We start from the raw sequence: 23,966 nt of genomic DNA on the forward strand, positions 1-23,966 counted from the left end.
CATTGTACCTTTCTCCCAATTACTCAGTCTATGAGTTCTATACACATCCTACAGCAGTTTCTCTTTTGGATCCTCTGCTCCTCAGCAGAATGACTTGCAACATGCTCTCTTAAGTGATTTCATAACAACCTGCAGAAAAATCCCCTACTTTTTTCCTGACTTCAACCAACTCACCCCCATAATAAATGCACTATTTCTGGCACCCACAGCCTGACTTACCCTATGGCACTCCCACATATTAATGATGACTCTCAATGATTCAGCCCATGGCATAGGACCATCTTCCCCTGTTGTCTGGTTTCTTATGAAACAGAGGCTTCCCTCACATTGTGTTGATGGGCCAGCTGTCAGCATCAGCCTGGAGTGAGCTTTCAACTGACACTTCTCTTCTGTGGCTGTCCCTCTTCCATGAAAGCTCTCTCTAGTGTCATCCCACCTTTCCCTCTCCCCTCAGGTCCTATCTTTCTCCCAGCCTTTTCAGGAGTCCCAGCCATGCCCCAAGTCCTTTCTAACAGAGCATTCCAGATTTCAGCTTATGAAACCTAGCTGTTGTACCCTTCTCCATGCCCTCCCATCCTCCAAGGAGGAACACAGCCCCTTTCTACAGCACATATTGCAAACACCACTGCCCTGCACCACAGCTCACACACACGCCACGCTGCATCCATTGCAGTTACAAGGGTGGCCCTTAGCAAGGTGCAGTCCCACCATGATGTCAAATAGGGCCATATATAATGTTCACTTCCAATGGGAGACCAATGTCTCTTGATCCAGAGGATGGAGACAATGTTGGCAAAACAATATTGGACCTTTCACCAACCTCTGCATTTGGGAAATTCCTCCCTGAGTCCCCCAGTAACAGGGACACAGTGTGCATATGCTACCCAGGAGGATGTCTCTCTGCCTTGACAACTTTCCACTTGAAATACACCAAGATCAGACACAGATGTGCACTAGAAGAAATGCAGAGGATGGTAGCAGCATACACATAGCCTTACAATAATCCCAGATAACAAATTGGCAGGACAAACTCAGATGAGGTGTGCTCAGTGATGTTTCTAAGAAGTGCTGCTTCTGCTGTTTGCAGAATTGGGGATGACAGCAAGGGGTGTAACTGAAATAGACATTTCTGCTTGGTGTGCCAGGCCTTGCTAAGTTATTCCAGGGAAGTTAGAGAGGGAATAAGGCCAGAAGATATCAAATGTGAAGATATTTTTTCCATATATAAGCATAATTGTTCATGTTACTTGAGTGATCTGTTGATAGCACAGGGCCTGATGAATTCTGGTGCAACTCCATGTCAACAAGTAAACTAAAGATCTTTCAGCTTTGTCTCATTACCCCTCATATTAGCAGCAAACGATGTCCTTCCCCTCATCCCCATTTTGGTTTTCCCTCTAGGTAAGCAGAGGAATTGCCTTTTCACCCTGTTTTAATTACAGGAGCTGCATGACCCTTCCTGGAGCCGCTGTCAGAGACCTTACAACGGGAATATCATCAGGCCAGCAGACTCACAGAAAGTATGTAAGTATGTTACATGGGGCAGGGGAGACCATTAAACACAGCAGGATCCAGTTAACAGAGCACCTGTTAGAGGCACAGACAGCGGTAAGAGGATGAATCAGGCAGACAGAGCAATAACTGTGTGGCTTTACTCCATCTAACAAACCCTGGTGAAGCTCAAAGAGAAGCACACAAAACGGGGCAGTGAGGGAGGCTAAGAGAGAAGGAGCAGAGGGTGTTTCGATGCTCACTGAGGCTACCGCTGCTGATGACCACTTACCAAAGGAATAAATCAGAGGTCAAACATGCTCCTGCAGTCATTGCTCTGGGCTGGCTGGCTGGCTGGCTGGAGGGCTCACACAGCTGATCTCTCTTCAGCTGCTAATGGAAAGCCTGTGCTCTGATTGCCCCTCACCACATTGCTTCTGTGTGCAGAGGCGTGCTGTGCCCAGCTGCCTCCCACAGCCCGCAGAATGTTGGGGTGGAGGAACTCTGCCTGCACATCTTGCTTCTGCAGAACAGGGTGACAGTGGGTGCTGGGCCACAGGCCCAGCTGTCATCCTTCTTTCCCCTCCTTGGCTGTACCTGGTCCTCACAGCCCCAAACACACAATGGCCTCTGCGTTGTTTCAGCATTTCCGCTGCTGTGGCCAAACCAACCCACTTCAGGTCTGCCTGTGTGCCATGCCCAGGCTCACCATCTCATCATCCCTGTACCTTGCTGCAGCCACAGCCCTCCTGCCCCAAAGCCCACCAACAACATCCCTCCAGGCAGAACCTCACCTGGCAGCTAAGCCAGCCTACTGCTGCTGCTGCAACCCATGTAGCTTTCCTCTGACCTGCTCAGGGCTTTAACCTAGCAGGTAAGGACCCCCCAGTAAGCAAGTGAACATTTTCCTGGGGTTTCTCATAGTGAAACAGGTCATGGAAGAAGTCAAAGGGGTGCCTCTGCCAGGCAGGTTTGGGGGACCTGAACAGGCAACACACAGTGGGGCTTGGGCTGTTTCATGTGTTTATACTAGAAACTGCAGCTGTTGGTGGTGGCACAGGGGTGAAGACAGAGTTGTTTTTTATCCATGTTGTTTTACTAGCTTGGAAGAGAGTGTCCCCAGGGCAGTGGACAGTGGCAGTGAGGGAGGAACGACACACTGGTTTTACATGTAGTCTCCTTTGTGAAGGCTTTCAGGGAGTTCGGGCAGATGTAATCTTTCCTCACAAAATATATTTAAATTCTAAGTCTAAGGATGGTGTTTTGACATTGCCCTAAATAGATCAAGGACTGCCATCTCTTTTGGAGAAAGGTCCCTCTGGCCACCTGGAGAGCATCTCCAGCATTTGACTTGCTGGGTAATGTTTTCCTTTTCTTGAGCAGGGGTAAAACTGCACTTGGTTTTATTTCAGTATAAGGATTTTTTCATCAAACCTTATATTTATACAATCCGTTTGCTGACAGATACGCCCAAATCAAACATCTAAAGAGGATTAATGCAGGCAGCTTATTACTGGCTCTTGAGGAAGACCAGGAATTATGATTATCAACCATAACAGTGAAGCTGGGGTGTCTGACCCCTACAACTTATCCTCGAAAAATACTATACAAGTAGCTTCTGAACCAGTGAAAAGCTATTTCTTGTTCACCGAATAATGGAGAAAAGCACAAGCTAAAATAGCAGATCTGAATATCAGAATGTATTTTGGGCTCTTTCTTGGTGACAGAAGGATGAACATACTCGTAAGTGAAATAAGTGACGAGCCATGTTTAACCCTCTCAGCACCCCACACATATGTAACTCCACCAGCACCCAAGCAAGACCAAACATAACTGTTTGAAGCTTTCCAAACATAAACAATTGTCTTACCACAGAAAATCATACACTTTGTCCAGTTTTGGGTCCACCTCCCCTATTGCCAGAGAAATACTCAGTAGTATCTCCTGCCCCTGGGTGGGATTTAGCTGCAAAGCCCAGTGAAACCTGGGCAACAGCTGCCTACATCGGTCCTGGTTTCCAAAGAGGCAGGTGGGGTGATGTGTCCAGGACTCTTCAGCTTATGGCTGGATGTGATGGTCCCAGGGAATGTAGTGAACAAGGGCATGGTAATGGATATATATTTTTCCACTCCAGATGGTTAATTCAAACTAATCCTATGGAGACAGTGACTGAAAATACGGTTCTTACATCCTGGTGGTTACCAGCAGTGTTGATAAGTCCCAGTGGGGTTCTTGATGGGCAATGTCTCCATCTTTTAAAATCATCCTTACAGGCAGGTGATTAGTTCCCTTATTGGCACTTTCACCTACGGAAATGAGAACAGAAGGGGCTGGATTTGTAATTTGTGCATGTAGTCCAGTATAGCTCACATTGAGCTACATTCCTGTCTTTTAACTGGGTCAAATTCTATCTCTAGAAGCAAATCTTCCAAGAGAGAATGACTTATCTAAGCCATCACCTATCTAACACCATTCAGCTGCTATTTATTTCTGACATGTTCCTGTCTGTAGAAGGCTTTCCAACTTTGCAGAGATATTTGGAGATTTCACTTATAGAATACTGTGAAATTGTCTGATCAAAGGCATACAAGTGGAAATCATTACTGTTATTTTCAGGCATGTCTTTAATCATAGATTCTCCCTATTCATTGCAATCATTGCAATTGTAAATCAGAAGTGGTTTCCTTCACCACCTGGCCACTTAGTGCTCTTCTAATCTCTGCCTGTTGCCTGTACAGTGAGATTTCTCTTGCACACGCCCCTCCACCTCTCTGTGAAGCAAAGATGTTCACTAATATTTGCTATGATAGCTTCACTTTATGAGGATTTGTTTCTGCAAGCAGAGATGGTATTGAACTTTTGAATCTCTCCCACCAGGAAATGAGGATGATACCTGAAGCTGTCAATGCAGGGACCATTCATGGTGCCTGACAACCTTGCTGAAATGACTGAATTATATTCCTATCAGCAGAAAGTATGATATGAGCTACAGTTACTTAAACAAGGGAATAGAGGAATTTGCACTTCTAACTACAGAAAGGAATAGCTTGTTGATGCCCTGTCTTCTTGACAATGTATATCTTTTTTTGTCTGATTATGCACTGGGCCTCAGTGCTGCAGTAGCTTCAGGCCAGAAGAACTGAGGTGTCCGCTTTCTGCTGTTTCTGTGATATTTGGACATCTGATTCTGTGATGGAACTGGTCTATATTCTCTCCTTGAATCAATGCACATGCACATCTTTTTCTTCCCATCTCTCATCTGTACAGAATTTGGGAGGTGTGGCGGCTGAGAGTTCAGAGATGCCTGTGTGAAGGGGGCCCACTAGACTGAGATGCTTGCTGGGAATCCTAGTTCTACTAGGGCCAAGGAAGTCCATCTACTGCACTCTTGGATTATGTTTCAGAGGCTGGATCTTTTATTCCCAAAAAGTTACAAGCAAACAGGATGCAGTGGCTTTGCACAGTAGCTCAGATCAGTCCAACTTGAAAATGGCAATAGCTGGTTTGGTTTTGAACATAGTGATTGGGATGCTGGAAACCATGAGAGTGCCAAGCAAATGATGTTGCCAAGTGCCTTAAGTGACAGCCAATCTCATATGCTCTCACCAAGGAAGTGCCTTTGTTCCAGCAGCTACAGGTACTGACTCTGTTTCCATGTGCTTGTCTTAAGAAAGACCCCTGTGTGGCAGCTGTTGCTGCTTTTGTAAAGGCTAAGGCATTTCCCACTTCCCATGCTAGGGGATCAGTGGCTTGGGAGGAGGGGAATGGGAGGTGGAGCCTTCCCATCTGAAATCACAGATTCTAGTCTCAGCCCAGGTCATCTGAAAGTTGTCATCACTTAGAATTTCAATCTATTTATATTTGCCCTGCATGATTAAATATTCATACCAGGATATTCTGCCATGCACGATGAGAATATTCAATGTAACCTCATTGGAAAGACTGTGTTGCAGATGTAGTTGATGTCCTGCTGTTTTCTGAAATGAATTCTGCATTTGGCAGTTGTCTAGCTTCCCTCTGATGGATGTCAGACTTGTCCCAGATGTCCCCATGATTATCCCGTTCCCAGATATCAGGGGTTTTTTAAACACAGACACAAGAAGAAGTCTTCATTTTGCCTGATAAGGTAAAGGGTGTAACATGTTAAATAGCCTTCTTACTTCCAGAGGTGAGTGATCCATCTGAGAACCAAGAGACTGCTGGGGAGCAAACCCTTTGCTAAGGATCAGAGCAGAGCAGCCTCTAGCTGCAACTTGCTGATGGTTAATTTACTTGGGGCTGGCAGCCTGGTGCTTTCAACAGCCTGAACTTCACTTAAAAAAATTATAGTGATTAAGTAAACACAGCTATAATGGAAATCTTTACTCTGCATATTACAAACCAAAATGGCCATGAAGGGAGCAATTACGAAATCTCAGGACTGTGGTGAGGGAAGGAATCATTTGAGCTGTGCTGTTGTTTGGTTTTGTTCATCATTTATTTCCCCTGGGAAGCTTGGCTCTGAAGCAGTCTCTGCTGCATTGAGGGATTCTTTACATTTTTGTTAACCCAGTTTTCCATCAAATCTTGAGCAACATGGGAGGAAATATAAGGGGTTTTACATAAAATCACAAGACATGACAGACTGCCTTGGGGAAGGATTCCTAGATCCAGTTTCCGATCCCCATCATAAGCCCCCAGCACATATTGCACATCGGTTGCTCTTTTGCTGTTAGTCTTCAGTGACATGACTGCTTTTACAAAGACTTGAGAGAGTTGTGAAGACAATGCAGGAGTGGCAATGTTAAAGCTGTACTAATGGGAACTGCAACGGTGGTTCAGAGACAGTGGTTGTCTTCCCTTTCTGGAGATATACTAATGGTCCTAGTGGCTCTTTTGGACTTGCTTGATTCAGAAAAATTATAGTATAAAGCAGCACCAGGCTTTCAGCTTCAGCTGATTTTTTGCTGATGTTCGTTCAAGACCAGAGGGAAATTAGCTGGCAGACTAGTCAGCTGTTAGTAGAAAATGGACTGAGAAACGGAGAACACAGCAAAGAAACAGTTGGGGAATGGTGGGATGAGTGGTAAATTCCTAGGTAGAAAAAAGATAGATGCAATCCAAAACCTCAATATATTTCCCAAATGTATATAATAATGCAAGCTCAAGAGCTGCTTCAAGGGCAGAAACCAAACTGGAGATCTTCTCTTTGAACAGAGTTAACCAAAGACAGCATAGCATTTCTTTTTGAGCCCTGCTAAAGCTGCAGCTCTGTCAGCACAGACACTCAAAGCTGGAGCTCAGTGACAGGATAACTAAGCAAAGCACCTGGCTACTGAATGACGGTTGCTCAAGATCTTTATATAAGGACAAACATTTCTGTTAATGGCTATCATGTTTTAGGAATAGAGAGCAACCCATGGAGACTTGAAAGAAGGAAGCAGAATGGCAATTTCTATCACATGGCTGTATGCTGGCTAAGGAAGAAAGCTGCCCTAGTAACCAACCACACTTTCCCTTGGCTCCATGGTGAGCACACCCCAGAGAGCCACTGTGTGAAAGAGAGGACAAACTTTCGCCTTCCCAGGGGAAACACACTCAATTCAGGCACAAGGCCTCAGAGGTGAGCTAGCTGGCTGCCAAGGCAGTCTGAAACAGCAGCAAAGTGAGTGGTGTCTAGGGAAGAAGGGACCAAGTTTGGAGGAAAAGGGACAAAGGGGTGAAAGGGTTGAGTTTTGAGGGATAGGAAGAAGTTTGGCAGGGTTTTGTCTGCAGGCTATGGCTATCGCATCGGCAAGCCAACCGAAGCATGGGAACCTCAGTGTATGCACACAAAGGAATTGTTACTATCATGCCTATTCCAGGGTGATAATCAAACACATACCTGCAGGTTGGTCTGAATCTACCTCCCCTGATCATCCTCACTTCTTCCAGAAGCCAATTAAGAGATGCTTAATTCCAAAAGAATGAAGAGATTTTCCAAAGAGATGCTGCATGAAACAGAGGCTTTTCTGAGACTGGTAATGATTGTCACTCCAGCACTAATCATAATGAATCATGTTTGGGCTCCTGGTGAGGTTGTATTTTCAGAGATGTTGGTCCTCAATCCATCCATTAATATTAATTAGCACAAAATCACGTTTCATTTCCCACTTATATGTCCAACCTGCAGCATCCTTGTGTGTCCCGCGCTAACAAACCAGATGCCTTTTACTGCTGGCACAAAATAATTAGCTAATAGTTGAAGGATACATATCTCAAGTTAGTTAAATATTTATGCCGGAGTTTTTCCATTTTGGCTCCCAGCCCTCATCTGGGGGTTGCAGTGCAGTTTAGGGAGGATATGAGAAAGTTCTCGCAGTTGTATGCAGCAAGCTTTAATTATACATTCTCCATATAAATGTGAATGTTTGATGTTATACAGATGTTGGCAACAAATTGACCAGGTACTAGAGTAGAAATACCAAACTTCAGCAAGCAGATCAAAATCTAATTCCCTTGTTATGACTGGATGCTTCATAATGCAACAGTTACTCTTTTGCTCCTGATCTATCATCTTTTACTCAGAGACCTCTTCCAGGCAAAGGAATAAAAGTGGCCAGGGCTGGAGAGAAGGAACACGGGGCTTGCAAGTGACTGGAAGGAACATCCTGCCCCTTCCCTAGAGCTGATTTCTGGCAGTGGGAGAGGTATGTGACTTTCTGTGTCTTCAGATTTTGTTTACAACATCCCCAGATCTTTTGCTTTGTCTTCTGGATCCCTCTCATACAGCCATGTGCGATAGCATGAAAGAGCCAGACTTTGAGCCAGGCCCCTGTAATGAAAAGCAGAATACCCATGTTTGGGGATGCAACGATAACTGAGCTATTGCATGGTGTGTTTCTGCCAAGCCGCTCTCTTGCTGTAGATGTTTGGCACTGTGCTGCATGAAGCTGCTGGGCAGAGAAGCACGTTGCACTGAAAATTAGCTCCAGCAGAAACATTCAGTACCCTGCCCTGGCTGGCCACTGACAGAGGCTAGGACTGCAGAGATGCTTTCAGGAAGAGCAGGGACATCCAGGGCTCCCCTGAGTTGTATGGGATATGGGACTCCTGGTGTTGCATGAAATCAAGGAGCATATTCCCCCTTCTGACTACCAGTGTCATGTGGAGCTGTGTTTGTGTGTGCAGTTATCAGTGCACCTCCCACCAAAGGAGCAGAGAATGAAGCTGGCAGGCAGGGATGGTGCAGGGCTCTTAGCTGCATTTATCCTTGAGGATATGCACAGAATATCTATTCTATTTTCGACTTCATACATGAATGACATTGATATATGTGGGCCTGGTGAAGGCCAATTTTTGTTTAACCTACCTCTCCCATCTCCTGACCTTCCACTCTTACCAGTGTAGACAGGGTTTGCTTTTGCCTGCTTCAAAACTCAGAGCCCTCAAATTAACTGTAATGTCTTGAGCACATAATTATATTGAGCTAATCACTGTGATACCTAAGCACTTCTACCTTACTGTATTCTCAGCCAGGCTCAGTCCCTGAGCCAGATTTGATGGGGATGCAGTTCTGCTGAACCTTTCATTTTCTGGAGCAGGTTTGGGCAAGGAAATAGTGAGGAAGGAAGGGGTAGTGTTGGCTAATGCCTGTGTTAGAAGTCATACCAGGAGAAAAAGTGCTTTTGATGAGTTCCCACATGAGTATCACACCCTCTAATCAGATGAGATGGCTGCCTTGTGAGCTGCACCTGGGTCATGCGAAGGAGCAGCAACCTTTCCTATTTCACCTGCAACTATCATACTTCTGCCTTTGAGCTTGCCTGGTTTCACAAGTAAGCAGAAATGGGCTTACTCACTTGAGAGATGAAAAGACTTCTAAGAAATACATAGGTGCTCTAGTAGGTAGTGCTGCACCTAGCTAAATAAAGCCCTTCCCTTTGAGTCAGCCCATGCTTTGGCGATGCAGCTTTTACAGTCAAGGGGTTTTTTATATTTTCTTTGGGCTAAATTATGAAAATCCTGAAGGATTTCTCAAGGCTCCAGTTAAATTGCAGTTTTTGCCATTCCAATCTGCTGCTCCATCTCTGCAGGCAAAACCAACTACATTTTCTCTGCCACTCCTTCTGTGCTGTGAAATAGCTGTCATGCTCTACCCCAGAGTTAGCTGCATTGTTGCGGGGGAAGAAATGTTTTTTCTCCCCATGCACAAAAATGAATAGATAAATCTCTTGGGATGAAGAGGCAGTTATTTTGTCCTAAAGAGGGGGAAGTGGATGGAGGAAACAGAGGGGAGCCTACAGTGAGCTACAGCTTAAGAATCAGTGCAAGATATTTATTCCTTGCAGAGGCAAATCAGAGCAGTTCCACAATTTTTCTTCTCCTAGGTCAGGAACACAGGAGTGACACCACAGTAACTCACTTCTTCCCTCCTGAGAGAAGGCAGCAGTTTAAACTTACTGTATTTAATAAGGAAGTGAGAGACAACAAAGCAACAAAATAAAACCTCTGCCCACAACATATGGACTGTTGTGGAATGGGGAAGAGGTTAGTCAGAAGTCCAAATACTTGAAAAGTGGAAAGCAGGAGTGTATTGGTTACAAAGCACTTATTCCAAAGTTGTCCCTGAACTCAATGGATGCACTCTCTCTTTGGTTACCTACAGCTAACATCTCTCCCTCTAAAGTTTTCTGCAGTGGCCGAAAGAGCTCTGTTCTTTGCATCGCAAAGGATGCAGGTACTAGAAAGGAGGAAACCCAAGTAGTTGTGGCTCAGGGGTGAGATAACCCTGCAGGGCTTGTATGCTACAGTAAGTCTATCAGTAATTGGCAAGACCTTGCTTGAGAGAATGCTTGTGCTGGAGCACTCACCAGAGCGGAGAAGCAATGCACAGGAAGGACTCTTTGGGCCTTAAGAGCTATTCTCCGGATAAGGAGGTAGTTAAAGAGTAGGGAGTGAAACAACCTGGGAATGCTGACAAGGCAGCTACTTGCTTTTCCATTGCTCTATAAACTTTTGTCAAGGTGTAATATAGACATTAGCCACACTGCCCACAGCATAAAGGGCCAGGTTCCCATTTGCACTAAGGCTGATTGGAGACCTGTGCACGTTTCTGCTATCTATGCTCCGTGCTCAAGGGCAGAGTAGCTGATCTTCAGCCCCAGGATGCTAATGCTGGGAGGAGGGTTTCAGTGGGATATGTGCTTTCCCTTCTCTTCTGGAAAGTGTCTCCTCTGTTCTTTAAGTTGGAAAGAATGGAGCATGGAAAAAAGAGGTAAGCAGCTTTGTAGCAAAAGTTCCCTAGTAAAGGAAAAATCCTCTCTTGCAGTCTGGTGAGAATAACATACGTTGCTCTAGTTACTGAGGGCACGGGTGAAGGGAGCTAGTGAGGATGCCAGAAAAAGAGTGCAGCAGGCATCATTGCATGGTGGTGATCTACTTTTAAGTGATACCAGAAAAACCTATTAAATATATAAACTTAGTGGCCAGAAAAATGTGTTAAGAGGTTTATTCATGTAGGCTTTGTCTTATAAATATAGATAAGGGCTTCTTTTTCTTCTTCTTCTTTTGGATTTCCTATACAGAAAACATATTTGGACTGTAATTTCCCTTCTGGGAGCTCTACCTAGTTATGCTGCTTTCTGTCTGGCAGGACTGCAAGGTCCATGCTGCAAGTGGGATGGCTCAGTGTGATGACTTCTCTCTAACATGTACCCCACTACATCCTGTTCAAAGCCACATCCTGCAAAGCTTTATGCATGTGCTGTCCTGCAAGAAGGCTGGTTGTTTCACGAGCAGATGTAGGACCACTGTGTGCTGAAGGTTAAGGATAGCTGTTGTTCTTTTCAGGATGTACCTGCTGCAGGGCTTCTACTGGCTGACCTGAAAAGGAGGGAAAGATACACAAAATATGGAGTCAGAGATCCCACCCTTTTCTCTCTCTCAACATAGGCACTTTCATTTCAGGCCCTGCAAATCACCTCAGGTGGAAATACTGTTGTGGAGATTAAGTAAACCTGCTGTCCTTCAAGTTACCACCTTCCTTCCTTAACAACTTTCTTGCCTCTTTGAGAGGGTAGAACAGGACCTCTTTCAGCTCCTCGGCTTCACCTACCAACACAAGTCTAACCACTACCCTTATGTTGAACATGTCAACCTGTGTCTCATCTTTACATCCATCTTCTTTAGTCCAAATTAAAATCTAATTCTGTTTCTTTGTTATTTTTTTATAGATGGCTGTCAAAAGCTCAAGATCATGGCTCAGCATTCTGAGCAATGCCAAGCTCAGTTCTTCCACCTAGCACCAGACTTTTACGGTCTCCCCATACCACATGGCCATCACTCAGGGCTACCACACATATGGTCCTTCTACCCTGGCTGCCTTGCTGTCTTCCCATCCACACAACCTTGTCCTGTATTATGTTGCTTATGCATGGTCTTCCCCTAGCCATTTGTGTGCCAAACCACTCACTGAGACTCCTGATACCACATAACAGCCAGAGCCCTTTCCTCTGTCCTCAATAGGGGAGCTATAAAGACATCCCTCAAAATGATGCTGGACTGGGTCATCCCCCTTGTGCTTGGCCTTTTGGCTCCCTCTCATTTGCCTTGACTTCCCACATCTTCACAGCTCTCCAGATGCCCTTTCCCAAGTAATTTCGGAGGCATGGAAGCCTGTGCCAGCTTTCCCTTCACAGTTATTCAGACAAACATTGTTGGGTTGTACCTGTATGACCGCTTTTGCCGCTGTGAACATCCACAACACACTGTTGTCATCCTTTTTCACACTTCCTCTAAGTTCCTGTTGTGTGTGTCTACAAACAAGTAAACTAAATAACTGCGAATGTTAGACACTCTTGTGGCTTAATCATGATGACTAACGTTGCCTCATGGCTTCTTTATGCTCCCCTATCCACATCCATCTGCTGTTGCTTTGCTTACTGATCGATAACTGTGAATCAGGGCATTTCCTCTTCCCTTCTCCACCCCAGTCCATGCCAGTTGCTCCTAGGGGCTATGACAGCTTCCAAAATCACGCCGCTCCTCAGAGACAGGGCAAGGCATGTCCTGCTGGTACAAGGAAGCTTCCTCTTACGAATGGTAAGGACCATCCCATCCATGTGAGTTGTGAAACAACATAATGACACCATGCTTGTATTAGAATGCCATTGTATTTAACTGCTGAGGTGAAAGTAGAGCTCATAACCAAGTTGCAAAACTCCTGCCTTGCTCCTTCTCAGGCACTGTCGCTACTCTGTGACACACTTGCAAAACTCCCATTTTGCTTCGGGTATTTTTTCTGGTTGTTTTTTGTCTCAGGAGTATGGTGATAAAAACCTGTTCTTTTTTTGGTTTTGTCAGAACCTCTGAGGTGAGGTCTGTCTCTGTGCCCCTGCAGCCTGGTCCAAGTGCAGTGCAGGTACTGGCAGCTCTTCCTCTTCTGGCAGGGGGGCTTCCAAGAAAAGTCATGAAATGCTGCAGTGAGCATTACTTTTTCCTACTGGGGTGGAAACCAAGGTAAAGAGGGATGCAGAAGCTAGCTGTTTGTCCTAAAGCAAGCCAGGAGGAAAGCCCAGGCTAGAGCACAAGGTCAGGTTGACCTCTTCCTTGCTGCCAGAGTGGCTGTTGCCATCTCTTCTGTCTTCCCAGGATGAGGTCTGGTGCTGGTGGACAGGCATTAGATGACACTCCTTCCCCAGTTCCAGCTGCCCATTGCAGTGTTAGCTCCAGCTTAAAATGTGTGACTGCAGAGGAATTCAAACATACTTCAAAAAACCCAAACTGAATAAAGCAAAGGGAATGGCTCTTCTTGAAAAGCAGCTGCTGAACTCTACTGGCTGGAACCACAAGCCTTTTTAGGGCAAGTGACGGTTCCCTTCTCCCCTGGGGAAGAAGGCTGTGCTACATCTTATCTATCTGTCAAGGGAGGTTAGCAAGGGAATCTGGCATATGTTTCAGCTTTTCAGTGTGCAGCTCTGCTCTAAATCACGTTTCCATGTGGCAGCATGATTGGGATGGCTCCAGCACTGCAGATGACAACCTGTTCGCACTGGCTGGCCAGGGTGATTTAGCTAATAACAAGTCAAAGTCGGCATCCCTTGGGTGTTTATGAGGGGGCTATGACCTCAGTTCTCACCTGCTCTGCCCCTTGAGCTGTCTTTTCCATTGGGGTAAAGTAGGAGTAAGATAATACACCTAGGATTTAGTAACTGTATCAGGGCCAGCTTTAGTCACAGAGGTTGCTTTCAGGCAGCAAACTGCTGAGGACAGCAAATCAGCAAAAGCCTGGCAGTAAGCATTCTGCAGACCTGTTGCCTCTTCTCCTAGCTTCACCCTGTGCCCATCTCATCTTCAGTGATGCAGCCGCTGCTGGGGCAGGAGGCAGATCACGGCAAGGGCCTGGGCTTCCTCCTCCCCAGGGCCAGGAGTATAAAGAAGTGACAGGGTGCAGGGGGAATGTAACACCAAACAAGCTTTCAGACATGGGAAGTTATTTTTAACTCATTCATGAGCAGCAAGTATCTCATCATGTGTGGCCAAGGAACTTTTCTCAGCACACAAGAAAACATCATTGGGAAGTGAGGAACAGGCACAAAACCATGCTGGCTGCTGCTGTTTCAAGTACACGTTGTTGGCAGGCTGAGCTGAGGAAGCTGAAGAAGCTCTGGAGTATGATGGTCGCTTCGCTTCCCCCAGGCATGATGCCTCTGAGGTGCAAGATAATGTCAAGTGGGCAAGATGGAAAGTGGTGAACCAAGGTCACTCCCTGCCCCATACTGAAACCAAGTGGGTTTGTCCTCAACACAGTTTCTCATTTGCACAGAATTTCAAGGGATGATGCTAAAGAGGAGGGGGGGAGGGAGGTATTCCTAGTGCTCCCAAAAGGGCTTTTGACTCCATTTTGTTCTGTGGATATAGGTTTGCTAGGTTGAAAACCTGCAGGCCTGCGGACTTTATGGTTGTAAGGGCAGTGCAGTGGTGCTTGGACAAGCTCCTACCTATAGCTCACCTCAAGAAGAAGGGGCACTGTTTCCTCTGCCAGTGCACTAATTCACAATACCTGGCTGCAACACTAATGCACAAAACCCATTGCCTTCCTCAGGAGACTCTGGGAGCTGAGAAGTTGGAGGTGTTGAGTCATTTACAGTGAAGTAGAGAAGGCATTCATTGCCTGTTTATGTTGCAGGCAGGTATCTGATTGCCTGTCCTGTGTGCTTTCAGTTCAAATTGGAAGTGAAATAGCAAAGCCTGCTGTGTTTGGGAACAGTGACCCCATGAAGGTGTGCTCCTTGGAGCAGGAGATGAAATGCTGGGGGAGAAAGAGAACAAGGTGGTGGAGGGGATGAACCAGGGGGCAAATCTTGCAATTTAACATTCAGGAACCTTGGTAGAAGATGAGACTCTTGGGCTTTCATTCCTGCTGTCATGAATGTGTTAGGGTTTATACAATGATTCTGAAATGTAAAAACAGTCCTGGGAGTTCCTATGTGAGTCCCAGATCATTTGATTATTACATAAAGGTGACCAACATCCACAGCAAAATATCTTCCAACATCTACTCCTGTCTTGCTGTTAGGCCAATACTGAGAGAGGTATGAATCGGTTTTCATCGCAGAAATAAAGGTGTGGACTCTGAAACCTAATGATTACATATTTCTCTCAGAGTAACAATCAAAGTGTTTGTCGTAGGCAACTGGATGAAAGAAATCTCTTAAGATAAATGACAGCAGATAAATGAGAGACTTTTTTTTTCTGTACAGTTGCCCAGGACTGTTTAGAAAGAATTCAGACACACCCAAAGAGTCTCACATTGTTAGCTTGGTCCAGGAATTAAGAGTTTCTTTCCTAAAAATGATTCTGTGGAAAAATGCGAAGTGCAACCGGGAGCTTGAAGTCTTGTGGGATGGGAGGCTGAAAGTGTACTTGGCAAAAGTGATTTTTTTTTTAATTTTAACTGCTGAATCACTCAGTTTTTTGTTGGTTGCCATTGAAAAAAAGTTGATAATGGAAATGTCCATTTGCCTACTTTTCTATGTCACTTTTCATCGTGGGGGGAAAGAAAACAAAGATAAACTGTACTCTATCAGTAATCATGAGGCCTGAAATTAACCTTTTACTCACTTAACTTATTCTGGCACACATTCAAAGTGTGGGAGTTCTGAATTAACCATCAAAACAGCACAAAACTGGGAGATGGGCTTGATTTTGGTAGGTAGGATTAGAAAGCAGCAAACCAATGTGTTCATTCCTGCTTGAACTTCAGACAGAGCCTACAGAAGCTCTGAAGGTCCCAGCAGCAGCTGCAGATCTAGCTGGCCACAAAGGTGTACCTGAGGCTTTGTCTGTGTCATCTGTGCTTAATGAGCCTGGTCCTCTTGGCACCGAAGGGCAGTCCGTTCCGTCATTTATGCATGCTCATGTCAGGACCAAGATGTTTTACCACTGCAGTACAGAATAGACTTACGGAGTGCTTTCTGCCTGCCCTTAGAAGAGGAACGATGCAAAAGCTGAACTCCACAATACACAGTGTTTGAGAATTAAACCAGGAACAGTGGAGCTCTGCATTATCCTCAGATCCCAAAGTGTGCATCAAGTCCCACTGCTGCTCCAGCTGCATCTGGAGGGGACATGTTGGAACACTTCTACAGTTCTTTAGCAGGGGTTTGAAGCCAGAGCTGTTACTGCCAGCCCAGCCCTGCAGCCCTCTCCCCTGCACTGGTTTTGCCCAGCCCAGGAGTGAGCAGGTAGACAGAAGGGGTGTCAGAGAAGGTGGGAGCAAGTCATGTAGCCGCCTCACCTCTGGCCTTCTTGCCCTTCAGGAAACATCTTTTGCTCTGTGTATACTCCAAAGCTCGAAGCTGCCGCTCACTTCTCTTAGTGAGATTTTTACCTAATGTAATTTCCCAAGCTAGTAGTGTAATGTTTTTCCTCACAGATAGATCATAACCTCAGGCAGAGTGAGACTTCAGACACGGGTACATCTATGAAAAAAATTGGCATCCTCTTCTGTCAAGCAACAGTTAAAAGAAAATCTGCAAAGGGATTAGCTGCCATATACTCTGGGGCTTGCTGACAGATGTCCTGAAAATCTGGAAATGCATCGATCTATCTTTACACAGGGTTGTTTGGGCTTTTTTTTTGTTCTCCCTCATTCTCCCTCTCCTCATCCCTCTGCCCAGGTCACACAAATGGGAATTCCTTCACAGAGCTGCCTGGGAACTGCCTTGGTGCCACACATTAACCGGCATACTGGTCCTGGAGTGCAATCTAGGCTGAGCTGCACTCAAAACCTTAGTTTAGTTACAGATGCCAGCTTCCCTGCAATGGGAGCACTGCTGCTTTGTGCCAGGGCACTAAGGATTTCCTCTCTGTTCCAACTGCAACCTCCCAGCTCATTCTAAAGGAGCTTAAATGTTGGCCATTAAATATAAATATCTTCTTTTTCCTCTGGGTGAAACTGATGTTCAGAACTTCCCAGTGTAAATAAGGTCTGCAGAAAATGTTTTAGGCAATGTTTCAGCCAAAATAAATGGCTCTGGCCATTTCTCCCTGCTTTAGCTCTAGGTGAGTCTCTTCTTGCTTTCATAGTGTTGCAGAAGAGCTTTGGCCTGATTATGGCTTTCCCCCAAGCACATCTTCAGGCTTTGAGTAGCCAGAACACTCTGAAATGTGTGGATTTTGTTGCTTGATCTTGGGCAAATCACATAGGACAATTGTTTCTTAAAGTGCTTTCTGTTTCTGGATGGTTTGATTCTGATTGCTCAATTTGAAATGCCCAGGTGCCCTCTGAGAGGAGGGGGATGTGGATGCACACACATCCTCCCTGCTCCCAGTGGTACAGGATACAGCCTTTTAAACTGTTCTCCAGCTCTGGCTGGACTTGCTGCCCTCAGGGAAGAAGTTGCTCCTGCAACTGCAGTAGGACCTCCCTCTCCTCATTTTCTGGTTATCTCTTTTCTTTGCGCACAGGAACAAATCACTCCTCCTGACTTGTGGAGGAATTGGGAACCTCATTCCTTGCTTGGTTGAGCCCAGTCCCCTTTTTGCTATACATTAGCCATGCCAGGTCACTGCTTGCTCCTGAAGGCTGCAAATCTGTCTTGTGCCTCATGGGAAGCCTGTTCACACTGGGGAGCAGCATATCTGGAGTCTGGATGTTGACATCACTTTTATTTCCTAGGGCAAAGGATGTAGCTCTCACTCACAGCTGTTGTATTACAGCAGCCTCTGGCAGCCCAGAGGATTGGAGACATCTACCCTGGCCCTTGGCCGCACAGCAGCCACCCAGCCTTGCATCTTGCTCAGGCTTCAGACACCCACTGTTTGTGCTTCTCCTGCTAGAGAAAGCAGGGCCAACAGGAATCACCTGTGACTTGGTATGAGCACAGAATGCCAGCATAGGGAACAATTTTCCCTTTGCCCTGAAAGCAAGTTCCCGCTGTCCGGCCTCTGCCCTTGCCTGCTGAGGCGAGCAATGGGAAAACAAGCCTGAGCACACTTCTGGCAGTGACGAAGCAACAAGAAAGATGATGGTGTGGGTTGCGACCTAACGTGTATATCATCAGCATTGCTTGAGTCACGCCCATCTGCCTCCAGCTATTGCAGTGATCCCACTGCCAAAGAGCAACCACATGGCCTGACCAAAATGATCCAGCTGCTGCTGAGGGCAGAGCTGCTGAATGATTCAGTTGTGCTGGGAGGACAAGGCAGCCCAGATCTGTCTTCCTGGAAAGCTGCTTTGCAGTAACCATGTGCTTGAAAAAATATTGTCTTTGAGATGACTGTGGTGTTTGTTCCTCTTCAACCATGTGAATAAGATGTGCAGATGGACAGACATCCATTGGGAGCCAGAGCCCCACCTTGAGAGCTCAAAATGCTGGAGGCAAGCCCAACAAGGGCAGGCTGCCTACTTAGGGTTAGAAAAGCCACCTTGCCCAATCCTCAGTTTCCCCACTGATGCAAGAGCGAGGCCAGTATTTTCCCCAAAAGAGTGTTTGTGAAGTCCTCTGAAGAAAGGCGTTCTCATAAACACCACACTATTTTTATTATTGGGGTCAGGGAGGAGAACATGCGTAAAGGTGATGAAGCTTTTGAAACACAGGTTCCCATTAATAGTCTTTAGGAGTTCTTATTATAATCTAATTTGACTGGAATTGGATTAATCTTATAATGCTATAATGTCATTTCCATGGTCTTTTTGTATTTTTATTGTTACTATGCATTAATGCAATATCCTGCCAGCGCTCTGAGAAGAGGATGTGAGTTTAGTGAATTGCTGATAACATTTTTGCAGGGCATTTTTATTGCTCCTGTTGGGCTCGTACACTGTAAAGTCACACAGTGCCTGGAAATAGCAGGAACATCCCCAAAGTCATCTTGAATTATCTTGTAACAGGCTTCCTGGTGAAAGCAATGCATTCAGAGCCAAGACACCAGGGGTCTGCTCCCAGCTGGTCCCTGACCTGTGCCAGGAACTCATCTGAATCATGCCACTGTTTTTCTCCCCCTCTTCAGCTGGAAGTGGAAATAATTTGCCCATATAGGAATGTAGTGGGTCTGTGGTTTATATCCCTGACCATCTAAAAAAGTTTCCTTGTATCATCAAGCTTTAATACTTCCTTTTCATTGAGTTTATCCTGGAAAAAAAAATAAATTCCTGCTTGTGTCCTGTATTTCTTAATTTGCCTTTTATTTTTCTTCTGCTATTATTTGTTTCCCTAGTTATGCATCTTTTGAAGCACTGTCTTTATCCTGCATCCATTTAAAGATGCTGAAAGTTTGTATTTCAAAGTAGCCCCATGGTGCTTGCTCTGAACATTCATGGGCCTGTGCATGAGGACTTGGAAAGGAGGCTGCACGTGAACAACATAAAGCAAGCTGAGCAATATTCCAGTGGATGACGTTTTAGTCCTCAAATCATCTAAGAGAAAAGGTAAATAGATTGGTATTTTCTATTAGCTTTTATCATCAACTCTGTTTCTTTTCCAAATCTTACTTGAAGGTAGTCTTGATGTAATTAAAGCTTAAGGGCTAAAGCGTTAGTTTCATTTTCAGTGCAAACGCAACGCTAACCCTTTCTCTCCCGTATGTCTGTGGTTATTCTGTTCCATGGCTCCTCCGTTCAAAGAACATGACAAAGCTGCAAATTAAACCCCCTACTCTGCAAATGGCACAGCTTAACATTATTAGCCCGCAGAAAGAGAATTTGCTGGGTCACTGGGAGCTGGCTACCAACGCATCTGTCATGCCAGCCACGTAGGGAAGCGAGTCCATATGGTGAGACAGCCAGCTTCTGACTTCTGCTGGCTTCAGCTTCTAAGGACTTGGCATCTTTTATTAGATAGCTTGGAACTGTGCTGGTTTCTGCCTTTCTGTGACACAGGAGGGTTGGAGCTCCTGTGTTTGCATCACCAAGGGAATGCACTGGGGACTCCATGTGTAGACACAAGGGTCTCCTTCCAAGGGTCCTTGCAGGAATAGAGCACTAGAACGGGACCTCACACTGCTATTGCTGTCACTTCTGGCCTCTTATTTTTGTGAGCAAACAAGCAACTGGGGGTTTTGTTTGCAAGGATGTTGGGAACATCTGTGCCATGGAGGACTCTCTCATTCCTCTGTTTTTTGCAAACAACATAAACCCCAGTTCCCCGTGTTGCCATGTTTATACATTCCAGTATTTCCTGGATGTACTTCCAATGCATTTCTGCCGTTGACACACTGTAATGTTGACTGCCTCAGCAGCATCCCAAGCGCAGCAGTGCCCGCACATAGAGAGGGCTCACATCTGGCAACCGGGCGTGAACGCCCGCCCTGGCTTAGGGTCTCGATAACAGCGCATAGCAGTGGGACGGTCACGACTTGGTCGAAACTTGCAAAGCCCGGCTGTTTTTTTGTTTGCATGAGAACAAAGGAGAGTATTTATGCCATTTCCCAAGAAGCCGGGTTTGCTAGGAGAGCCCGAGGACTCTCTTTTCCCCTTAAAACAAAGGAACCGCTTTACCTCCGGGCTCTTTCCCGAGCCCGGCTCCACCGCCCCACGCCACAGCCTGTCACAACCACGCTCCGCACCCCTCCTCGACGCCCCCATCCCAGCAGAGCCCGCGGGGAAGGGGCATCCCAGATCCCGCTACCCGCCTTCCTCGCTCGCCGGCCGGGGTGAGGAGGGGGGGGAGCGGTCGCTGGTGGCGGGGCGGGCCGGGGGAGGAGTTAGTCTGCGCGGAGGAAGTGCCGGGCACTCCGCGGAGGCGGCAGGGCTGGGTGGGCAGGTGAGGGCGGCGGGCCGTGGGCACAGCGCCCAGCTTATTGTTATAACTTTTTGGGGTGGGTTTTTTTTTTGTTGTTGCTCTGTGCGCGCAACCCCCCCCCCCCCCCCCTTCCTCGTATTTATTGTTTTTCGGACGAGACGCGCCTTCTCCCTCCCGCCTCTCCCCAGGGAGCCGTCGGCGCGGAGCGGGGAGGGGAGGCGCGGCGGTCGCCTCGCTGTGGGGGCGATGCCCTCGCCTGCCTTGGCGCCTCCCTGTGCCGGCCCCGCCGCGTTCCCTTTGTGCCACCGGGCACGGCGCGACGCCTGTCCCGGGAGCCGGCGCCCCGCGGCGCCCCGCGGAGGGAGGTAAGGGAGGCTGCCGCCCCGCGCCCCGGCAGCCATGCGGACCCTGCGACCGCAGCTCGCCTCCCTCCTCCTGCTCGGTAAGTGGCGGGCGGCGGAGGGGGAGGGATGGGACGGGGCGGGTGTCCTACCTCACAGGGCTTCCCGGAGGCTCACCCCTGCCGAAAATACCCAGCGCCTTTCCCCGGGAGTTGTCACTGCCCGCTGCGTTCCTGCAGTCGGAGGGAGGAGGGGGAATGAATAAATAAATATATATATAAATATATAAATAAAATAAGTCGGTGTTTCCGCTTCACCTGCGATACCCCCGTAACTATCCTCCGCCGAGCCCCGGGGAGCGGGGCGGTGTCCGGATGGAGCGGCCGGCTGGGCCGTGGGAGCGTCGGGGCCGAGCAGGGCAGGACACGGCAACTCCACCGCTCTGGGCTCCGACATCACCTTAGGACGCTGAGCAGCCACTGGGGCTGCTCCGTGAGGGGGTCAGGAACCCGGCGGCTCGGAAGGGCACGGTAAGGGTAGGTAATCCCCGGTAGGTCTTGAGCTTGCACAGTGAAGGCGGAGGAAGTGCCTGGGGGGGTAAGGTAGGCTGCGAAAACGAAGTCCTCGGCTCTCGAAGAGTACGTGTAAATGTCGAGGGAAGGCAGTCCCTGCTGTCGTAAAATGCAGTTCGATTGCTTTGTGCTGTCTCGCCGAACTACTCCTGCAGTCTCTTCTCTTTCTGCCAGCGTTTTGTACTCTGGGAACCGTTAAACGTGTGTCTTTGTCCCATCCCATAAGTACCTGCCCAGGAGGTGACTGTAGACAGTTCTGTAAACTACTCTGGGAGGGGCCCCGCTGCTGGGTGAGAGGTGCTGTAGCAGTGCAAGGTGCCTCCCTACAAATTTGGGAAAAGCAGAATATAAGGCAATTAAAATGTCTCTTACATCTCTTGCGGCAGCCCATGTGTATGATTTAGTATTGAGGAGTTGATAGGAACGTTTGTGGTAAATACAGTACAGCACCGTCACACTGCTTTCTGCCTGTGTATGTACAGAGCAGCTTCGGAGTTGTTTTGATTTGCCTTTTCATTGGTAAGATTTTCTGCTGGCATTAATACTAGTGAGAGAAGAAGCAGCAAGGCTGCTGTTGTACTGTCCTGAGAATTGTCACATACCTGCTCTGCCAATTTGGAAACAACATCTTCACTTGAATTGCAGCGTGCTTCCATGTCTGTAATTTGCATGTGTGGTTTTTCATGCTGTCTGTCTTTAGGAAGAGAGATGACTCTTTGAAATGGTTTTGGAGAAGGTTCAAAGTGCCCTTAACCAGTAGCTTTCTTCCTTGGCTTCCCTGAAAAAAGCCATCTGAAAGCTAAGTTTATCCAGGGTGATTTAGCTCCATGAGTGCAAGTGGTCTGTTGTAGTCCACAAGATGGGTGTAGACGAACAGGAGTCACTTGCTGCCTTGGCTTTGTGTGCTCAATCTCTCCTGTTGAAGAACAATTATATCATTGTGGATTAAGTCTTCCTAATATGGAACCAGTGAGTGAGCGGCTGGTTTCCTGCCCGCTGCTCCAAAGCTGATGCAGCAGCATAGCAGCAGAGGGCATCCATCATCCTGCCGAAGGCTTCCTTCTGTGGTACAGAAGTGGGACTCGCCAGGCCTGGGCTGGACACCCTGTGTCTGTGCTAATCCCACTGCATGGCCAGCTGCCAAGGCTGCCCTGACTCGCTGAGTGCAGGAGCTGGCTTTCTGGGTTTGGCCTAAAGCTGGCTCTGGTGTGCGTTTGCTCTCCCTGGGTTGGGGGTGAACTGCGAGGTGCCTTCTGTCACTTGAAGAATTGCTCCCTAAATTCCATGGACATTTCTAGTTCATAAAAGCATTGTGCTGGCCTCCTTGTGTCAAACGTGGGGTTGTTAACCGTAGGAAGCATACCACGTGCATGCTTGGAGTTAGTTTCCTTATGGTATTTTTCACCTGGGTTTCTTGAGACAGTTGATCTGCATTTGCCCAGATGCTGATTTTAACAAAATTGGGCATGTGTGACCACACCTCAAAACCTCAAGGTGCACAGAAGTGCTTTAGGTTGCTGTTTGTAAAACTGAGACACCATTTGACTTGATGGGGAAGAGGCTAGGGTAAAAGGCCTTATTTTGTAACATAAACCGCTGCCTGGCTAGAAAAGGACTGTTGCTTTCCAAACAAGTAATGTTAGTGCTAGAATATACTCAACTATAGGTTGTGTATGCAGAAAAAGAAATATAACTCTGTTTTTCCTTGTCCTTTTGCAAACTCATTAGAATCACTGAAAGAGGAATTGTGGTTGTGGAAAAGAGCCAGTGGGTGATTTAATATAACATATCAGGTATTAGCTAGCTATGAGAATCCAAGTTACTGCAAAACCAGGGTTTGAAAACCCACATCTGGCATGTGGGTATAACATTTGTAGATCTCTGCTGTTTTTTCCCCTCTTGCTGCAGTGTTTGTTACAGGGTTCTTTAAACAAGTGGCACTTCATCACAGCAAGTACGAAATGGGAAAATAGAGCAAGTGCTGTAAATAATCCTCATGAAGCGATGAGACCATTAATACTTTTGCCAGCCAGTGCTAATCCATGTGTAGTTTCAAGATTTACCTTCTTTCTTTTGCAAGGATGCAAAGTATGATACTCCTCATATTTATAGCGTAATATATAGGAAACACAATAGGCTTCTGGGGAACGCTGAATTCATTCATGTCAGTGACTGGTTTATGAATAGTTTGGCTTTTGAGTCTCTTGCGGTCTCCAGTATACCACCTGTAAATGCAATTTACAGCTCTTTGTGTTCAAAAATTGCATATGTATATATGTACATAGACTCATTGCCCTGTTCCTCTCTCTATGCATAGTAATTGGTGATTTATTTGTGATTCTTAGAGGGGTGTAGAG

General features: G+C 46.7%; 1 protein-coding gene across 3 annotated transcripts in view; it reads left to right on the top strand.

Moving 5' to 3' along the window:
• Positions 1-23,966, top strand: part of IGSF3 (immunoglobulin superfamily member 3) — a 157,420-nt gene that overhangs the window by 32,885 nt on the left and 100,569 nt on the right. Inside the window, exon 2 of one of the 3 annotated variants that reach the window (XM_061344382.1) lies at positions 18,049-19,384. The exons of 1 other annotated variant lie outside the window; for it this stretch is intronic. Coding sequence is in view for 1 of the 2 variants with exons in the window: in XM_061344381.1 (XP_061200365.1) it covers positions 21,096-21,138 (43 nt within the window). In the remaining variant the exon portion in view is untranslated. Of the gene's footprint in view, positions 1-18,048; positions 19,385-20,818; positions 21,139-23,966 lie in introns of those variants that run through there. One more of the 3 variants, XM_061344381.1, reaches the window with a different exon arrangement.

Source organism: Neopsephotus bourkii, unplaced genomic scaffold (assembly GCF_033783945.1).
Source record: "Neopsephotus bourkii isolate Nb327-2 ecotype Australia unplaced genomic scaffold, CSIRO-AGI_Nbou_v1 NB_214, whole genome shotgun sequence".
Taxonomy (NCBI): Eukaryota; Metazoa; Chordata; class Aves; order Psittaciformes; family Psittacidae; genus Neopsephotus; species Neopsephotus bourkii.